The following is a 17,466-nucleotide window of genomic DNA, read 5'->3' on the forward strand; positions in this document are numbered from 1 at the left end:
TCTTGGATTTTGTGTTATGTGTTATTCTCTTATAAATTTTCCACAATTTATGTTGAAATCCCTAGAATATACTTTCTTTTCGCTAATCTCAGATATTTTAGTTTTCTTTTTTTCACTGGCATAAGCTGTTTGAGGAAGTCAGCCAATTGCTTGTCGCTTGGAATTTGAGTTATAGTTTCCTGGTCCAGAATCTGCCCCCACCTCCGACCCCATGCCCTGAGAACTGGAAATGTGGTTTAGACTAGCATGGCTGGCAGAACTTTCTGCAGTCCTGAGAATGTTCTGTGTCTATGCAGTGTTCTCTGATACAGCGTTGACTTAGCCAGCCATGCATATTCTGTCAAATCTGATGGTGTAGCTTGCACTGTGCTGCAGTTTTAGTGGAGTTGGGTTAATAGTCACAGGTGACTCATGCTTCCTGCAGTGTCCAATAAAGGAGTCCCTGGTGTTGTGGCCCTGTATGAGTGAGGCAGTGTTTGAGTTGTTGGCTAAGATGGTAATCTCTAGGGGGTTGGGGATTTAGCTCAGTGGTAGAGCGCTTGGGCCCTGGGTTCGGTCCCCAGCTCTGAAAAAAAGAAAAAAGAAGAAAAGAAAAGAAAAAAAAAGATGGTAATCTCTAGATACTCATTTTAAGGTACCTTAGAATTTTAAGGTACCTTAATAACTAGTCTGTAGAGTGATGGCTTGGCATCACTGGAAGATCATATTTTCACTAACTCGTTACCCACTGGTTTAGGGATCTCTAGATGACCCTTCCTGAGAGAGTTACTATAATGGAGGATGTCAGAGTGGCAATTTTCAGTTCTATCTTCCATTAACTCACTTTCTTCTGTAACAAAGAGAAATGACCTCTTTGCCCCCTCCCTCCTTTTTCAATAGCATGATGAACGTATGAATTTTTATTTAATTAGAATATTATCAATAGTTACTTTTGCTCCTATTGTTCTAAACATAGGCAGTAGGGATTAAAACTAGTACCTTAAACATGCTCAGTACGTGTCCTGAGCTGTACCTGCAGCTGCTGGGAGTCCTTAGGTGACTCCTGTGCCCTTTCTGTACGACCATTTGTTTGGATTCTGAGCCCTCTTTCCTTTGGGGCATAGCATACATGGGGCTGTAAGTGTGCCTCATGTCGTCTCTGCTTCAGACAGACGTGGCTTTAGGGGGCTAGAAGTCAACTTCTAGGATTAGCTGTGTTTACGCTTTATCAAGTTTTGCCTCTCGGTATTCCAATCAAATGTTTAAGGTTAAGAAGCAGTTGCCATTATCCACAATGTAAGCTACTCAGAGATTTCATGTACAACATAAGCAGTGGGCAAAACAGGAATAAAGGAAGTAAAAGAAAATTCTCTCTTATTCTTATATCATGGTCTTATCCAATTATTGATTTCTCCTTATAATCAAATGTAGGAGGAAAGATTTGGAATAAACTTTTGTAAATATTTTTATATTGAGAGCATTAGTTATATATAACAGGTAAGTCTTAGAAACTTGTTTAATGAACTAGGAAAGAGTATCAGCCCAGGGGACCATTTTTCAGAAAAGATCAACAAACTATATAAGAATGTGGAAAGTATTACTTACAAAATGCTTCAAAAAAATCACTTAGATTATGTTACTTTGAATTTTTGGTAAGAATTCCTTTTTTGAAACAATTCTGTTGATGAGATAAAAAAAAAAAAAAAAAGACCATGTAGCTACAGATGGATACAGACTTGGTATCCATGTAGCACTGGGATTTAGCAGTCACTCTGAATCCAAAGCTGCATGCCTCCCTTGTGTCCATGGAACCCAACACCAATGTCAGACACCCATCCAGTGACATCATTAGCTTAGCTGTAAGCAGAGGCTTGTCATGGGAGATGTTGATCTTTCGGGCCAGTTTCCAGCATTAGCCATAGGTACAGTAGAGCCATCTGTACCTCTTAATGCTTTTCTACCTTGATGTCAGACTTTACCTCTTTTGCTGAGGCCCTTAGGTAAATTACTTAAAGAGAAGGCTGTTCAGAGTGCACTCCCACACCTCCAGTGCTATCGAGTTTTTCCCTGAACAGAGGACAGTTTCCCTGAACATGGACTTCAGATCAGTAGAATGCCAGGAAGGAAGATATGGTAAAGGAGCTTTTGAGAGGTGGAGGGTTTTCTCAAGTTACAATTAGTCCATTTTTCCTTCTTTGTAGAGATAAGCCCATCCCACCACCTTATTGTACACACACACACACACACACACACACACACACACACACACACACAGACACACACACACACACACACACACACACACTAAAATCTTTTAGAATGGCCTAAAAGCTGAAAAAGAATTAACTGATCTCATGGCTCATTTGTGATTATCTGCAGCGGCTTTGGAGCAGCGTGGGTAGAGAACTGATGGGCAGAGGTGCAGGTGGTGATACTAGTCATGTCTTCCTAGACAGGGGAGTCTCCTGGGATTTTGAGAAGCCCTAGACACAGATACCCAGATACTGGAACTTAGTACTGAGGAAGGTCCCAGACACAAGCATTTATTAACTAAGATATGCACAGTCTACCACACAGTACCAGGTGTGGCACCAGCATGTCAGAGAATTCAGGAACGGTCATCACCAGGGCAAGACTCACCATTACATCTGTCCTCAGCATGAGGTGGTAGCCCAGGTGTCGTAGGTCAGAGCCCAGATGCTGGTCTCTACTTGAGCACTACCTCTAGCCTCAGCCTATGATTCCCCACACCCCCAATTCTAACAAACACATTCTCTTTCTGCCTCCCTTCCTCCTGCTACCATCCTGGACAGTTTGACAGGAGGTTATGTGTTGAAGAGGGATAACATTTGAGAACAAGTCTTTTGAGTTATTTAGTTCCTAACTAAGCATGTGACAAATACTGTGGGTAAGCTATTATCTTAAGGGGCCTAAAAAGCAAAATATGTAGCTAATCTCATTTTTAGTAACCAGAATGTTTTTCTTGTTTGTGTGTGCTAGTTGAATAAAAGCATGTTCTCTCGTGTCTTCTGGTGAGAGTCCACTATCTAGGAAAAAGCATGCATAATGGAAGACAGTGGGAAATAAAGGCAAAGAGTCACCTGAGAATCAAATTGAACAATCTGTCACTGTGTCCATCTTGAGTTATAACATGTGGAAATTGGGGCACTGATCTTAAATATCTGTGTAGTTCAACTGTCCCCTCCCACCTCTAGTCTGTAACTGAGAATCAGCTGTGCAATTTCAGAAACTGGGGAGAGAAAGAAATTAGTAAGGGAAGAGGGTAGTGAGTAAAAGGTAGTGCAGGTAAAACACAGAGGAATGAAGTGGGAAATGAGCTGTGCCATGAGCATGGAGGGACATCCCAGAGACCTGAAATCCCTGTAAGAATACCTGTCTCTTTCCCCTGGCCCATCCTGTTGTTAACAGCTCCAGTGATTCAGCTGAAGTCAATTGCTTGTACCTGTGTGGAAGTGAATGGGGGGTCCTCTTAAATTATGCGAGCAGCATCACCGGTGCCACGAAGCAATACAGTCCCCAGCAGAATGCACATGGTTAGCTCAGTGCTGTTCATTTATTAAGCCACGTTTCCCAGGCTGGGGGAAAATGATAAGGGGTCATCCTAGAGGTTCTGGACTAGGCGATGCTGCTGGAACATGAGTTTCCCTGCCCATAAGATCAACAAATCTAACCATGAAAAGTCCACATGCCAGAAGGAAAATAAAACAAAGGCTGGAGGGGTCTCCATTAGAAAGGACATATTCTAAGCTCTGATGTTCTAAGGAAACAGAAAAAGGACATAAGGCCTGATGGGAGAAGAAATTAGGAAGGAAACAAGAGTGACAGTTGGAGGAGAAGATGCGAACAAGGACATGTCCTCTGATGCCACATTAGACAATTTTTGCAAAAACAGTCGTGGGAAAAATAATCTGTATAATATTTTAGGACCAACCTAAAAAAACAAAAATAAAAACAAAACTTTTCAAGACATGTTTTGTTTTGCAACCCAGGCACATTTGAACCCACCATCTTTCTGCCTTTGCCTTTCCCTGAGTGCTAGGTTGTGCCCGTGTGTGTCCATCCTTAAATGAACTTTTACCAAGAGTAGACTCCTTTGCTTTATTGCAGTGGGAGAGAAGGTGGAACTAGGGAGCTCATAGCCTGCAGTTGGAAACTTTCTAGCATTCAGATGATCTGGTAAATACTAAATGTCTTATAAAGGGCAAAGAAGAACAAAATATTCTAGGTGGTGACTTTTCTAAAGGGTCCAGAGATATAATTTATATTTACCATCAATTTATGGCTGCATCACTCTGGTTTCAAAATCTATTAAACATTTTTTGGTCCACAATTTAGAAAGAGTTCAATTCAATTTTCAAATGTGTTGAGAACAATCTAGATCAGGCTCTTGAGGATACGTTTCTTACTGTTCTTTTGAAACTTAAACAATTATCAGTTGCATTTTGCTTCAACATAATTAATTGAACAACCCTTGTGAGAGAAACTTTGCTGTGAGAAAGTTGTCTGTGTTTGTTTGGGAGGTGGCTCTGAAATGATTCCCAGGCAGGTCTAATACTGATCTTTTAAATGTTAAGGCAAATGTTCTGTTTGGGCTATTGTTGTTCATGCATTTTTTTTTTCCTGTTAAAACAAATTTCAGACCTATTTTCTGTTCAGACCGAAAGCGAAAGAACAAGCCTTTAATTCATTATCTCATAGGTATGTTTCAAATTGTTTATCTAGCTGCTTAATTCAGAAACACCCTGATACTTACCTGGGATGGGCCACAGTCAGTGGCTTTTTAAGGCTTTGAGTTGTAACATATTGAATCAAAGCACTTTTCATACTGTGCGTTTTAGAGAAAGACATTTGTGTTTGAATCATTTTCAGTGGTTATAGTGATGGAATGATGCAGACCTCTCGAAGTTACCAGTGCCAAAGCAAACTTGATTCTGATGGTACTGGTGACTACTTACATTGTAATCTTATTCCTGGAATATAAAACTGATTTGCTGTGACTTTGAGGATCATGATAATATAAAATATAGTATGTAATAGCAAACGGTAAGACTTAATTTTTCTTTTTTAGGCTTTGAATTAGATACCTAATATCTAACTTTTATAATCAAGTAATGGGATTTTCATGATAGCTTAAAGAAAATATCAAGCTGTTAGTGTGTGTGTATTGAGGATTGAGGCTTTATTCCATCCAACAGATAGAAGACTAAGTAAAAATCCAGTAAGCCTTGTTTTACTTTAAAATGTGTGTGACATTTTATAGAGTTCAACTCTTGGCATATATTGTTTGTGAAATTGTCTGTTTTCCAAGGTAAGCTGAAGTTCTTGGCAATGTCAGCCTTTTTTTTTTTTACACTCCATTGTACCTTTTATGTGGCGAGGAAAGCAAGATATAGGTGGGGTTACTTGCAGTAGCGTCTAAAATTTGACTTTTTTTATATTTAGGCTGAATATGAAGCTGAAATGAAGAGGCTGCGCCTCCTGTCAAAGGACAGCCTGGGAGCGAGTGACAAAGACCAAGCAAAGGTAGCAGAGGGAAGCGGGGAATTTAATGTTTCCAGAAAAACCTTAGAATGCTTATATGTTAAAATTTTTTAAATAAAATCATCGTATTATAGACATTTTTTGATAGAACCATGATTATCTAAAGAATTTTACTTATGGGATATCATTTTAACGTCTGATTTAATTAAATTTGCCAAAAGACAGTCACTTGGACTTACGATTTCAAAGAAAACCTCAGGGTTTCAGAAGGTAAAATTGTATTTTCATGATTAGTGTTTTGTAGCTATTTTTTATTGGATTGAGAAATATTTTAAATGAAAATAAACTAAGTATGCTGCTTTGAGTCTTTCCTTTGTATGTATAATTTTGTACATTTGAACCTTTTCACCGACAAAGTGAAAAGAAAAGATTGCATATCTAAGCAATAGACAAAAAGACCAGCAAGGAATACTTAAATAAATTCTGCTATATATCTGCTGTAATACAGGCTTCTAATCCTTCTGCCTATCTCCATATAAATGATTCTGCTCAAGACCATAGATGTTTTCTTCACTAAAAGCAGTAAAGCTCTTTTAGATGAAATGTCTAAAAACATCTTGTAATAACTTGGAGCATGCTGGCAAGAGTAGTCACTTGTGACTATGTGTGAAACCCCCTCAGCCAGTCGATATTGTAATAAGCAAAAATGGTAGCATCACTCCATTATTCAGAGAAGCCAACAGCGTGCTTGTTCCTTAGGCTGCAGCATTCATTAAGAAAAGCTTACTGGGCTGAAAGCTGGAAACAGATGATAACGGGATATGATTTTCATATTTAATGCTTTCCTTGGAAGAGTATGTGTGCTACAGATTGATAGAAGACTCAACTGCTACTTTACTAAAAGACTTTCAGGTTTGCCCTATAGCTACCGATGGAATCATTCAGCCAAGAAATTAACTTTTTCTCCTTTTACCTGCTTTATATATCTGCTAAGCAGGCTGCCTGGCTGCCAGTAAATGTTATTATGCAGTTAACTGTTTGGTATTTAAGACTCTTATCAGAAAAGAAACAGAGGCCACACTATTTTGTTTTTATGGTAGAAGGAAGGTTTAGTTTTCCTTTCTTCCTTGCATTAGCAGGCATTAATCTGAGTTTACAGGAAGTTTTCGTTTTCTTTTCCCATAGATTAAAAAGTTAAAAAGCTAGAATTTAGAGCATTCTTTAAACAGTAAGATACTAAACACCAAGCCCCAGAACCTTGACCTATCTAAAAAGGCCTTTCATGATAAGTGATTCATACACCAATAGATGTAGGGCAAATGTGGTGTGATGTGATAGTCTTCCAAACCAGACTAAAACAAACTGTTTGACGTTTGGTCGAGAAATAATTGACATACTTTTAATCTATAAACCAGTTTGTTGTTCTTCTGCTGTTCTTGATAGACATATTCCAGTTTCTTCTTTCTTTGCTGTTCCTGATAGACATATTCTTAGTGTGGCTGTATCAATGGCACTTAAGTAAAATGGGAGAGAGCCTCCTCACCACCCCCATTTGCACTGCTGACTCCTTACCTTGCCCATAGTTATGGGTCTCCACTTGATAATTAGAACAGGGTATTTTCTTTGTACTGAAAGCTGTCATCTCCTCAAAAGCTTTGACGATTGGCTGCAATAAGAATCAATTAGATAACATTTTGAGGAACTCGTATCTTGCCTTTTCTAATTTCCCCTTGATATCTAATCAATTAAAAGGTAAACACACTGCAGCAAAAACATGACTTAGTTAATCCTCATTAAATGCTAATTCCTGAATGAATCCTTATCTTACGAATTAGGTTGTACTTTTTATTGGCATCTGAGCTCCTCCTCTCTAGGCAGTCAGAGGAATTTGTCTCTGTGCCCAGTCCCTGGCATCTGGGACTTTCTAATGCATAGCATAGTTGTTCTGCAACTGTTCTGTTGAAAAGCCACGGTAGGCGTCTTCAAGAATGTCTTAATTCTTGCTTTCGAGATGTTTCTCACAAAACAAATGTTCTTTCTGAGGCACAGAGCAGTGTGCAGAAAATGACAGTTAGTTATGGGATGAACTTGAGCTGTAGGAGAAAGAAGAGGCTGCTTCCTTTGCAGCATGTAACACAGCCTTAATAGAAGGAATGGTGCTTGGTGGGTCCTGAAGGATGAGTAGGACATGGGTGTTTGGCAATGTGTGGACACTATTGTAGTGGTAGTACTACCAGTAAGAGTGGAAACAGGGAAGCCCAGAAGGTCATTGCCTAGTCAAGCTGAGTCTAAAGAGATTGTGGGACATACTAGAAAATAAACTTGGACAGGCGTACCATGAAATTCAGGTACCCATTACTAAGGCTTTCTGTTTAAGAACTGAGATTTCCCCCTAGGATGATAATGTGTGTCTGCGTGTCCCTACCTGTATGTGTTGGGACAGATAAAGAAGCATAGGCTGGTTATATCATAGGAATGAAGCTGGCCAGGGTGAGCCTGGGGAAATCAGGGTCAGGTGGGAAGAATGATCTGAGAGGGATTAGGGTAGCCACTGCAGAGGAAGTCATTGATGGAGGAAAGAGGTTAGATCTCTATCAATGAACAGATGGTTTTAGGGATGCATCTCAATTGTTAGGGTGCTTCCCAGCAGCAAGGTCCTTGGTTTCAGCCTACCAGTACCCCATAAATCAGGTGTGGTACACACCAGTAAGCCCTGTACTTGGGAGGTAGAGGTAGAAACATCTGAAGTTCTGGATGGCACATGTGGTATTCTCCAGAACTGCAGAGAACCAACGAAGCTCATCACAGGACTAAAGGTTACACGGGGTGTCAGTTCTGCTACTGTCAGGTTTGGGAGGATAGCTCTGCAGGTTGCTACCCCACTTCTAATAGCAGCCTTTGTTCTTCCTCCATGCCAAGTGCTGCAGTGGCATTTTCTCTGCATCAGTTTGTTTAATCTGTTTCACAGCCCTGGTCTTAGATGTGATTGTTGTCCCATTTTATAGCAAGGGTAAGAAAAGTTAGTTAACTTACCCAGGGCTATAGAGTTGGACCCAAAATTCAGACCAGGGCCATTTTGCTATAATTCCTTCCAACCAAGTTTGGGGAAATGCTCATCGAGGATAGGGTAAATTCTCAGTGAGATGAAGGGAGCTTTTGGTGCTGTATGTTTACCTTAGGACTGAATTATCTGTCATAGTGCTGTAAGTTCAGCGGAATACAATGAGTCCTAGTGAGCAGAGGGCCCACCTCCAAACTGTTCATGTTTTCATAATAGGATCATCTGTTCTAGTTGGCTTGGTTGCACAGAAGAGTTTGAATGGAGAGAGCTGGCACTGACACCAGAGTCAAGGTGAGCCTGCTGGGCATAATAGAGCATTGCAGCAGCTTTAGCCACTGCCTTGAGCTCATTAGCAAAGGTGACCCACATGCTATTAGGAGCAGCCCCACCATAGGAGAGGCAGCACCTGAGTTAGGTGGTGAGGACTGTTCTTCCTTGCTTGAGGGGAGTGACTACTGCTCACAGCATCTGAGCGGTGTTCATAAAATCAGGACAGTCTCTGCAGTGCCAGGTTCATTGCCAAGGGATAAAGATATCTTGTGGAAGGGAAACTGGTATAATACAAGGGAAGAGGGAAAGGAATCCTAAAGCTGAAGCGCCCCTATCAAAAGAGCAAATAACTTGGAGATCCTCCGGAAGCAAATCACAAGACGAGGATTTATTGCAAGTAGTTATTTAAGAGGTGGTCCCAGAGGCAAATTAAGGAGGGCGGCTAGTGACAGAGAAGGGAAAGCAGCCAGTGGGTGTTTGATTGAATAGGTTATCACTGTGAGCACCTGGCACTCAGTCCCACTGGGGACCCTGGGAAGACGTACAAAACATGTTCCAGAAGTATCCTGCCCTAGGGGAGGGGAGGAAGGTATTTGTCCTCCAGCTTAGCCACTGAGCTGTGTGTCTGACTCCACTTCTGGTTGTCAACAGAAGCTGACGGGCCAAGAAGCACGGTATGGCGCAGGATAATAATAGGAACACACCTAGGATGATGAGAGCCCAGGAGTTTGGGCCTGGCCCTCTTCTAGCTGCTGAGGGAAATAAGCAGAGAATCATATTATCAACAGATACCTAGATAAGCCAGTTTCTCTCCGTACCAGTTCACAGTGCTACTCTCATCAACAGCTTCCTGAGTAGTCACTGCTCAAAGGGAAACATACACACTGTGTTGACATTCTTTCATGTCATCCTCAAAATTAGGATGACATTTGACTCTGAGCCATGATGTGTTAAGACAGTCATCCTGTGTTCAGCTTGGTGTCTTTTCTATTAATATTTTTTCAGTGCTAGGATTGAATGCAAACCCTTAGAAATGATTTGCTAGTGAGCACTCTACCACTGAGGCACACCCCAGCCCTCTTCATAGCTTTGTAATTTGTATGCTGGTAATTCAGAAAACAATTAGAAACTAAGCTGAATTATAGTAGTTTCTCAAGAGGATTGAGTTATTTAAACAAATCCAAAGCCTTCTACAAACTAAGTACACAGATCCATTTTTCAGGGTTGTGTAGGAAATGCTCTTCTCTTAGCTCACAGACAGAGACGATGCTAATAGCCTTCTCAGAGCAAAGGAGAAAGCTCTGAGGGATGCTCTCTCTGTGCGACAGATGTGTCCTGTTTCATCTGAGTAACAGGCCAGATGAGGCCTGCTTCCTTTTAGGTGCGTCTACTGTAAAGTGTGGTTCTAGTCAGAGCTAACATTTGCATTGGCCTTACTGTAATTCTGCTCTCGTTCTAGGGATTTGTGTGTAGGTATGTATCGGTGTATGTGTGAGTACACATCCCTACAGCCTTAGAAGGCCCTAAGTATTTTACTGTTTACTTTACAGATTAGGAAATGAGTGCTCAAAGCAGTTAGTATCTTGTCCCCAGGTCCCACACTAGCGAGTGCTAGAGCCTAAATCCACACCCAACAGAACAGACTAACCTGGAGTCTGAAAAAGAAGAGGTGGTGGTGGTGGTGGTGGTGGTGGTGGTGGTGGTGGTGGTGGTGGTGGTGGTGGTGGTGGTGGTGGTGGTGGTGGTGGTGGTGGGTGGTGGTGGTGGTGGTGGTGGTGGTGGTGGTGGTGGTGGTGGTGGTGGCAGGAGGAGGAGGAGAAGGAGAGGAGGAGGAGGGAAGGAAGGAAGGAAAGGAAAGAAAGAAAAGAAGGAAAGAAAGAAAAAACCCTAGTTTTGTTTTTAAAGTTTATTTTGGTCAAGAGTCGGAATATGTTTATCCACCTACTTTTTAGTTACTGTATAAAATAATTTGCTTGAGAAAATGATGGGAAAGGGCCGCTTTTAAAGGAACTTCTTTCCCATAGTGCAAACATCTTTTGTGGAAACTTTCTGCTAGATAGTTATCTTCCTTTGCTCGTCTCTGTAGTGGGAGTGTGTGAAAGCATGTGAAGTTGCAAAGGCTTGTGCAAGTAGGAAACTTATAGATACAGGGCATGTCCTGTGGAGGGAGGTGAAGGGAAAAGAGTGTGGGGAGAGCTAGAGAAGCAGGAGCCTGGGGTTGGGGATTTAGCTCAGTGGTAGAGCGCTTTCTGGGTTCAGTCCCCAGCTCCGAGAAAAAAAAAAAAGTAAAGAGAAGCAGGAGCCAGCCTAGCAAAGATAGGTGTGTGCTGTGGGAAAGCGTCCTTTCCTCCTCTAACATAACAAGGGAAGCTCTGGAGGATAACATACATTGATATTTTGTTGTTGTAGGGTCTGCTACAAATCTCAATGTGCTTATATTCAGTATAATATTATATCATTAGAAAAGCCATTCTGTGTGCAACTGAAAGCTTGCTGTGACAGCTCCTTTTCTGTTCTGCATTCCTCTTGCTGCTTCTCATTCCCCTGGCTATAGGGAAAAAATATTAAGAAAAATCAAAATGTTCCTAGCAATTTTCTTTTTTCTTTAATAATTATTTATTTTATGTATATGAGTACACTATAGCTGTCTTCAGACACAGCAGAAGAGGGTATCAGATTCCATTACAGATGGTTGTGAGCCACCAAGTGGATGCCGGGAATTGAACTCAGGACCTCTGGAAGAGCAGACAGTGCTCTTAACCACTGAAAGCCCAGCAATTTTTCAAAACACCGGTGTGAACAAATGCATCCTTTCCTAGTTGAATAAGGACCAAGACTTACCTATTTTGAAACTGTAGTCTCTAAGTACACCAGTTCTAAACTTGCTGTTATCCATGTGCCTGTCCCATTTCTCTCCCCCCCAGTAAAAGCAGCTGTTAGTGAGCCTTCTGGTCACCAGTAAGTATTTTCAGCTATTTTCATTTGCTTTGCTCTTACTCTCCCCAGTTCCACCAAAATTTAACGTGGCTCACTGGGGCAGGAACAGGAAGAATGAAGCGGAAACCTCAGATGGTGGATTTACTGCCAGCTTATAACTGCAATGTAACAGAAGGGCATAGACAAGCTAGACATTATGCCAGCTCCTCAAACACTGATTAAGAACCTTCTTTCAGCTGTGCCTCTTAGAAGACACCTTTGAATTCCTTCTGCTGATGCAGTGTCAACAATAATGAAGAGTTGGGAATTCTCCCTGGGTCAGAAACTGCTCTTAGAAGACTTAGAACTTAAAAGGCTTTCCCTATTGCAAAGATTAATTTTAAAAGTAAAGAAAAATTTGTCTTAGAATCTGATTATAGCAAATGGGAAAGCTGCCAATCAATAGGTCCACCTTTTCCTTCACCAGAGTGTCCTTCCACAGAGTGTTTCAGTTCAAGTATGGAATAACTATAGCAAGTGGAAGGTACTTGCCAGTTTCTCATAGAATTCTTTTTTTTTTTTTTTTTCTTTTTTTTCTTTTCAGAGCTGGGGACCGAACCCAGGGCCTTGTTCTTGCTAGGCAAGTGCTCTACCACTGAGCCAAATCCCCAACCCCTCTCATAGAATTCTTGTTAAAGAATTGTTAACAATTTGTTAACAATTAACAGTTGTTAAAAAATTTGTTAAACAGTTGCTTGTAGAAGTGTAGAACAGTGAAACCACTTTAGGAAACAGTTTAACAACTCCTAAAAATAGAACCACTACTAGTCAGAAATTCCATACCTATTTACTTGAAAACATATCTTCCCTAAATGTACAGCAGCAGCGTTTTCAGTACCAAAACAGGAATGACTCAAGTGTGTATCATTTGATGAAAGGACAAACAAAATATGGTATACATATATACATATAGATGACATAGATGTTATATATGTATACATACATATATATACACACACATATATCTTGGTTAAACTATGAAAAGGAATGAAATACTGATACCTGTTGTACTATGAATGAACCTTGAAACACACTAAGTGAGAAAAGTAAAAAAGCTTAAATACTGTATAACTTCATGTATACAAATTGCCCAGTATAGGCAAATCCATAAAGTTAGAAAAATGAGGTGTTGCTGAGGTGGGGAGCTGGGTGAAAGGCATTGAGGAAGATGCTAAAACATGTGGGGTTTCTTCTTGGAGCAATCCAATAGGTTCTAAAATTATAACAATAGTTAATATAATTTTGTGAAGATACTAAATACTATAAACTACCCAATTGTGTGCTTTGAAAAGGTAGATTTTATGATCTGTAAGTTATGTTTTGATAAAGCTAGTTTTAAAAGTTCAAGTGAAGTTGAAGTTATTAAATTGAAAGAACAAGGTGATAACTATATTCATATTCCTGACATAGTCTTACACAAGCACATTTTATTACTGTTTAGAATGATTTTTTCTTAGCTTTGTTCTTTGCTGGTTTTCATTCACCACATCTGAGCATTTCCCTCATTTCATTAACCTTCATGTGTCTCATTTTGATGATGCCACAATGCTTCCTGATCATGTATTTATAGGTTGCATCCAACTTCTCTGATTACACATGATCTATATGTGAACTAGTATGTCTCTGTAGAGTTTTGGATTTGTTTGTTTGGTTGTTTGTTTGTTTGTTTGTTTGTTTGGTTGATTTTTCTGTTAGCTTTATTTCCTTAAGAATTTCCACACAGAGTTACAGAATCAAAAAGAAGTATGTTCAGGACTCTCAATGCTAGATCTTTTTCAAATATAAATGTATGGGGGGCAGGCCTCAAACTTAGTCTTCCTGCTTCTACCTTCCAAGTAGAGGCATGCGTGATTGTGATCATCTTATAATTTTTAGAGTTTTAATATTTGCAGAAAAGTTACAGAACCTAGTGTGAGGAGGGCCTCTGTTCCCCACATTGTGTTCTCACGACTGTTAGCATCTCATGTTACAGTGTCAGAAGCTGCTTATCTAGAAAGAAACACTGGAACATGGTTTGCTAACAAACTTCTGACTTCAGTTAGATTTTTAGCAGGTTTTCTGTTAATATCACTGGACTCAATATAGTATTTAACAAAATTTTATTTCTGCTACATTATTTATTTTGATTATGTGTGTGCATGTGTTTATGTGTGAAGGCATGCATATACCATAGTGCACACGTGGGAATTAGAGTTGGTTCTCTCCTACACAGCATGTCTCAGGGATTGAACTCAGCCCATCAGATTTGGTGGCAGGCACTTTTTCTCAGTATGATTTTTGAAAGTTTAATATAACACATATAAAATGGTTTTACATTGTTTTCAGTCTTGTTTTAAAGAAACCACACTAAAGAAAGTATTCTTAATTATTTTGTTTACAAAGAAGAAAACTAAGAATCAATAAATCTCTCTCTCTCCTTCTCTCCTCCTTTCTCATTCTTCTTCCTCCTTATAAAGTAGAAATACTTCTTGTGATTATACTATCAAAAATGAATAATATGAATATAACCTTAAGGAAATGTCAGTAAAACAAACTGAGAGACAATATGCAGACAGATAACCTATATTCTTAAACAATGTCAAGGTCAAGAATGAGAAAGAAAAGCTAGCCATCTACTGCAGATTAATGGAGACTCAGGAGACACGAGCCTTAACTGAGTCTTCAACCTAGAACAAAGATAACTAGCTATAAAGGACATTATTTGGGCAATTGACAAAAAACTATGAGCTACAAAATAGGAACAAAATTATTTCTGCATTAAATTTTCTGATTGTATTAATGAAGCCCAACCAGGACAAAAAGTGCCCTTGAGTTCAGGAAACACATAACTAGTACACCACACATATAATGTATAAAGCGTGGAAGAATGGCCAAGAAATAGGGAAAATTCAAACAACTGGTCAACCTTGTTAAAGAGTGTTAGGTTACTTTTTTCAATGACAGTTGTAACTCTTTTGTAAGTTTGAAGTTGAACCAAATTCCAAATTTCAGACAAAGATGTACATATGTGCTCACACAATCACTTCAAATAAATAGACAGTGACAGCTAGACATTCAACAGACCAAATTCAAAACTTAGGAACTCCCTCTTGGGTCTTCATAGATCCTCAAGAGTTGCCTGATTGAATGATGTCCCACTGTGGACTTTCATTTTTATGTGCAGTTAGGACCATCTTCCTATAACTCCTAACTGACCATAGGCCTCTAAAATCTGATCTCCTCATTCATTAGTACATTGCTAGAGTAGGTGAAGAACTCAGAGTCCAGTGCTCTGGGAATTCTGCCCATGCTTGGATGAACCAGAGAGCACTGAACTACTGCTGTGGTGAGCTGTGCTCTCCCATTGCTTGGAGAAACTTCTGTTAACAGAGCATTCACTGCTTTCACTTCCTGTCAGTCAGAAGCATCACTGTAAGTAAAATTCCTTTATGTGCTACTTTCCCTCATTGTACAGTGGACATCCTAATTGGTTTCTGGCACTTGGGTTGGTTCTCTGAGTTTTGTCCAATAGGAATGGCCTGAAGTCTTTTGTTTCTCTTAGTGTGTCAGAGAGGTTTGAGAATTACTGGTTGTGGGGAATTACTCAGTGACACTTCAGTTGGTCTTTGCCATGTGACTTTTTACACCTGAGATGTAGTTGGCCTTTTGTTTACTGTCTCAGGCTGTCTTAGAACAAAAAAGAGAGAGACCATTAGAACTGCTGTATTCTCTGTGTCCTGGGGTTAGTAGACAGTCTGGTAACTCCCTAAATTGGTCTTAAAAGTGAAAGATCAAAAGCCTCTGAGACTTAGATTTCCCACCTGTGATTTGCATCAGATCAGCATGGAATAGCTACTACTGCTTCCAGTCAAGGCCTTGCTACAGTTGGTTCTATTCCACAGTAGTATCCCATTCCCTGGAACCGTCTATTTCAACAGTTGTTTGTTTATTTAGAATAAGGAAAGAATTTGTTGAGCTAAAGTAATAGTAACAGGTAATTTTGACTTACCGTAGATGCTGTCTCTGGGATGAAAACTGGAAAACTGAAATTCAAGTAAGCCATGGAGGGAAGCTTCTCTCTTTCCTCTAGACAGCTTATCTGCCCTGCACTTTCATATTCTTCCACATCATCAATTAGCACAAGCATACTTTCCCTAATTTTTAAAAAAGATTTATTTATTTTATGTGTGAGCGTTCTTTCTGCATGTGCACTTGCCTGCCAGAAGAGGGCATCAGATCTTATTATAGATGGTGGTGAGCCACCATGTGGTTGCTGGGGATTGAACTCTAGACCTCTGGAGTAGCAGCCAGTTCTCTAAACCGATGAGCCATCGCTCCAGCCCTATCTTTTTCTAATCTTAAATTAGACATATAAGTTATTTCTTGGTAAGATCTTGTTTGTTCATCCCTCCCTTACTTTTTATCTACTGTAACTGTACCTTTTTATACTCCTCACAGCGATAATTCACATCTTAGCCACACTTGTTATAATTTGAATCCTTATTGTAGCAGTTACTGTGGTCTGATTCCCCCAGTGCATATGTGAAAACCTCACCCGAAGACCATGGTGTTAGAGGTGTGGTTAGGTTAGGTTAGTTAGTTAGCCTTCACACTTGGTTCTAGTGCTCTCTTGAAAAGGGCCCTCGAGAGTTGAGCCTCGTACCATGTGAGGACAGGGTGAAAGGGCACAGTCCACGAAACAGAGAACCCGTATTGGACCCTAAATCCCCACTGCTTTTGATCTTGCTCTCTGCAGCCTCTATGACTGTGAGATAGGTATCTGATATCCTGAGCACTCTTCTTTATGTGTCGCTTGGTTCCGTTTGCTCTATTTCACTGAGAGTTTTTCACCTACAAGCATAGTAGTGATCTTTAGTTTCTTTGTGCTATCCTTGCCTCATTTTAGTGTGAAGAATCAGTTTCAGAGATTGAATGTTTTTTTCCTTGTCTGTTTTTACAAGAGCTTGGAAATGATTGGCATAAATCCTCCTTTACACATGTGGTAAAATCCACTGTTCCTGGACTTGTCTTTGAGGGAAATTGTGATCACTAAGTGAATCTCTTGACTTATAAGTCTGTTCAGATTTTGTACTTCTTTTTGGTAGTACCTTTCTAAGAATTTATCAAATTTGTTCCAGTGTTTCTGTTTATTAGTATAAACTTACTCCTGAATTTCTCCTCTAAATTTTTAATGAAAGATTAGTAGCAAATTACCTACCCACTTACATTTCTGATTGTAATGAATTGTCATTGCTCTTTTCTCTTGATGAGTCTATTCAAAAGGATTTTAATTGGTTGATCTTTTCAAAGACGCGCTGTTTGCCTTGCCGCTGCCTCTTTAGTGTCTCTGATCTCTAAATGTCATCTTTGCTGTTATCTGTATTATTTTTTCCTTCCATCCTGCTTTGATTTAATGGGGGAGGAGCTAGTGAGTATAGATATTTTTTGGTTTATCCTTTACCTTGTTGAGCTCTGTTACGTAGATTCATGTCTTTCATCTAATTTGGGAAGTTTTCCCATTATTTCTTCAGAACTCCATTGTTAAAAAGCATTGTGTGAAACTGTGCTGCTTGACCACCTCCAGAATGGTGGGTTTTCCTGGCCCAGCTAAGCCAAGTCTTTTCCTGAGTCTCAGTTTCATATGGAACAAGTTTGCCAACATTCAATAAAGCAGAAATATCAAGAAGAACATTATGGGG

General features: G+C 39.9%; 1 protein-coding gene across 2 annotated transcripts in view; it reads left to right on the plus strand.

Moving 5' to 3' along the window:
* Kiz (kizuna centrosomal protein) overlaps positions 1-17,466 on the plus strand; it is a 98,970-nt gene that overhangs the window by 9,185 nt on the left and 72,319 nt on the right. For both annotated transcript variants that reach the window (XM_032904354.1, XM_032904355.1), the window contains exon 4: positions 5,443-5,523. In XM_032904354.1, coding sequence (XP_032760245.1) covers positions 5,443-5,523 — 81 coding nt within the window. The remainder of the gene's footprint in view (positions 1-5,442; positions 5,524-17,466) is intronic.

This window comes from Rattus rattus, chromosome 5, assembly GCF_011064425.1.
Source record: "Rattus rattus isolate New Zealand chromosome 5, Rrattus_CSIRO_v1, whole genome shotgun sequence".
NCBI lineage: Eukaryota > Metazoa > Chordata > Mammalia > Rodentia > Muridae > Rattus > Rattus rattus.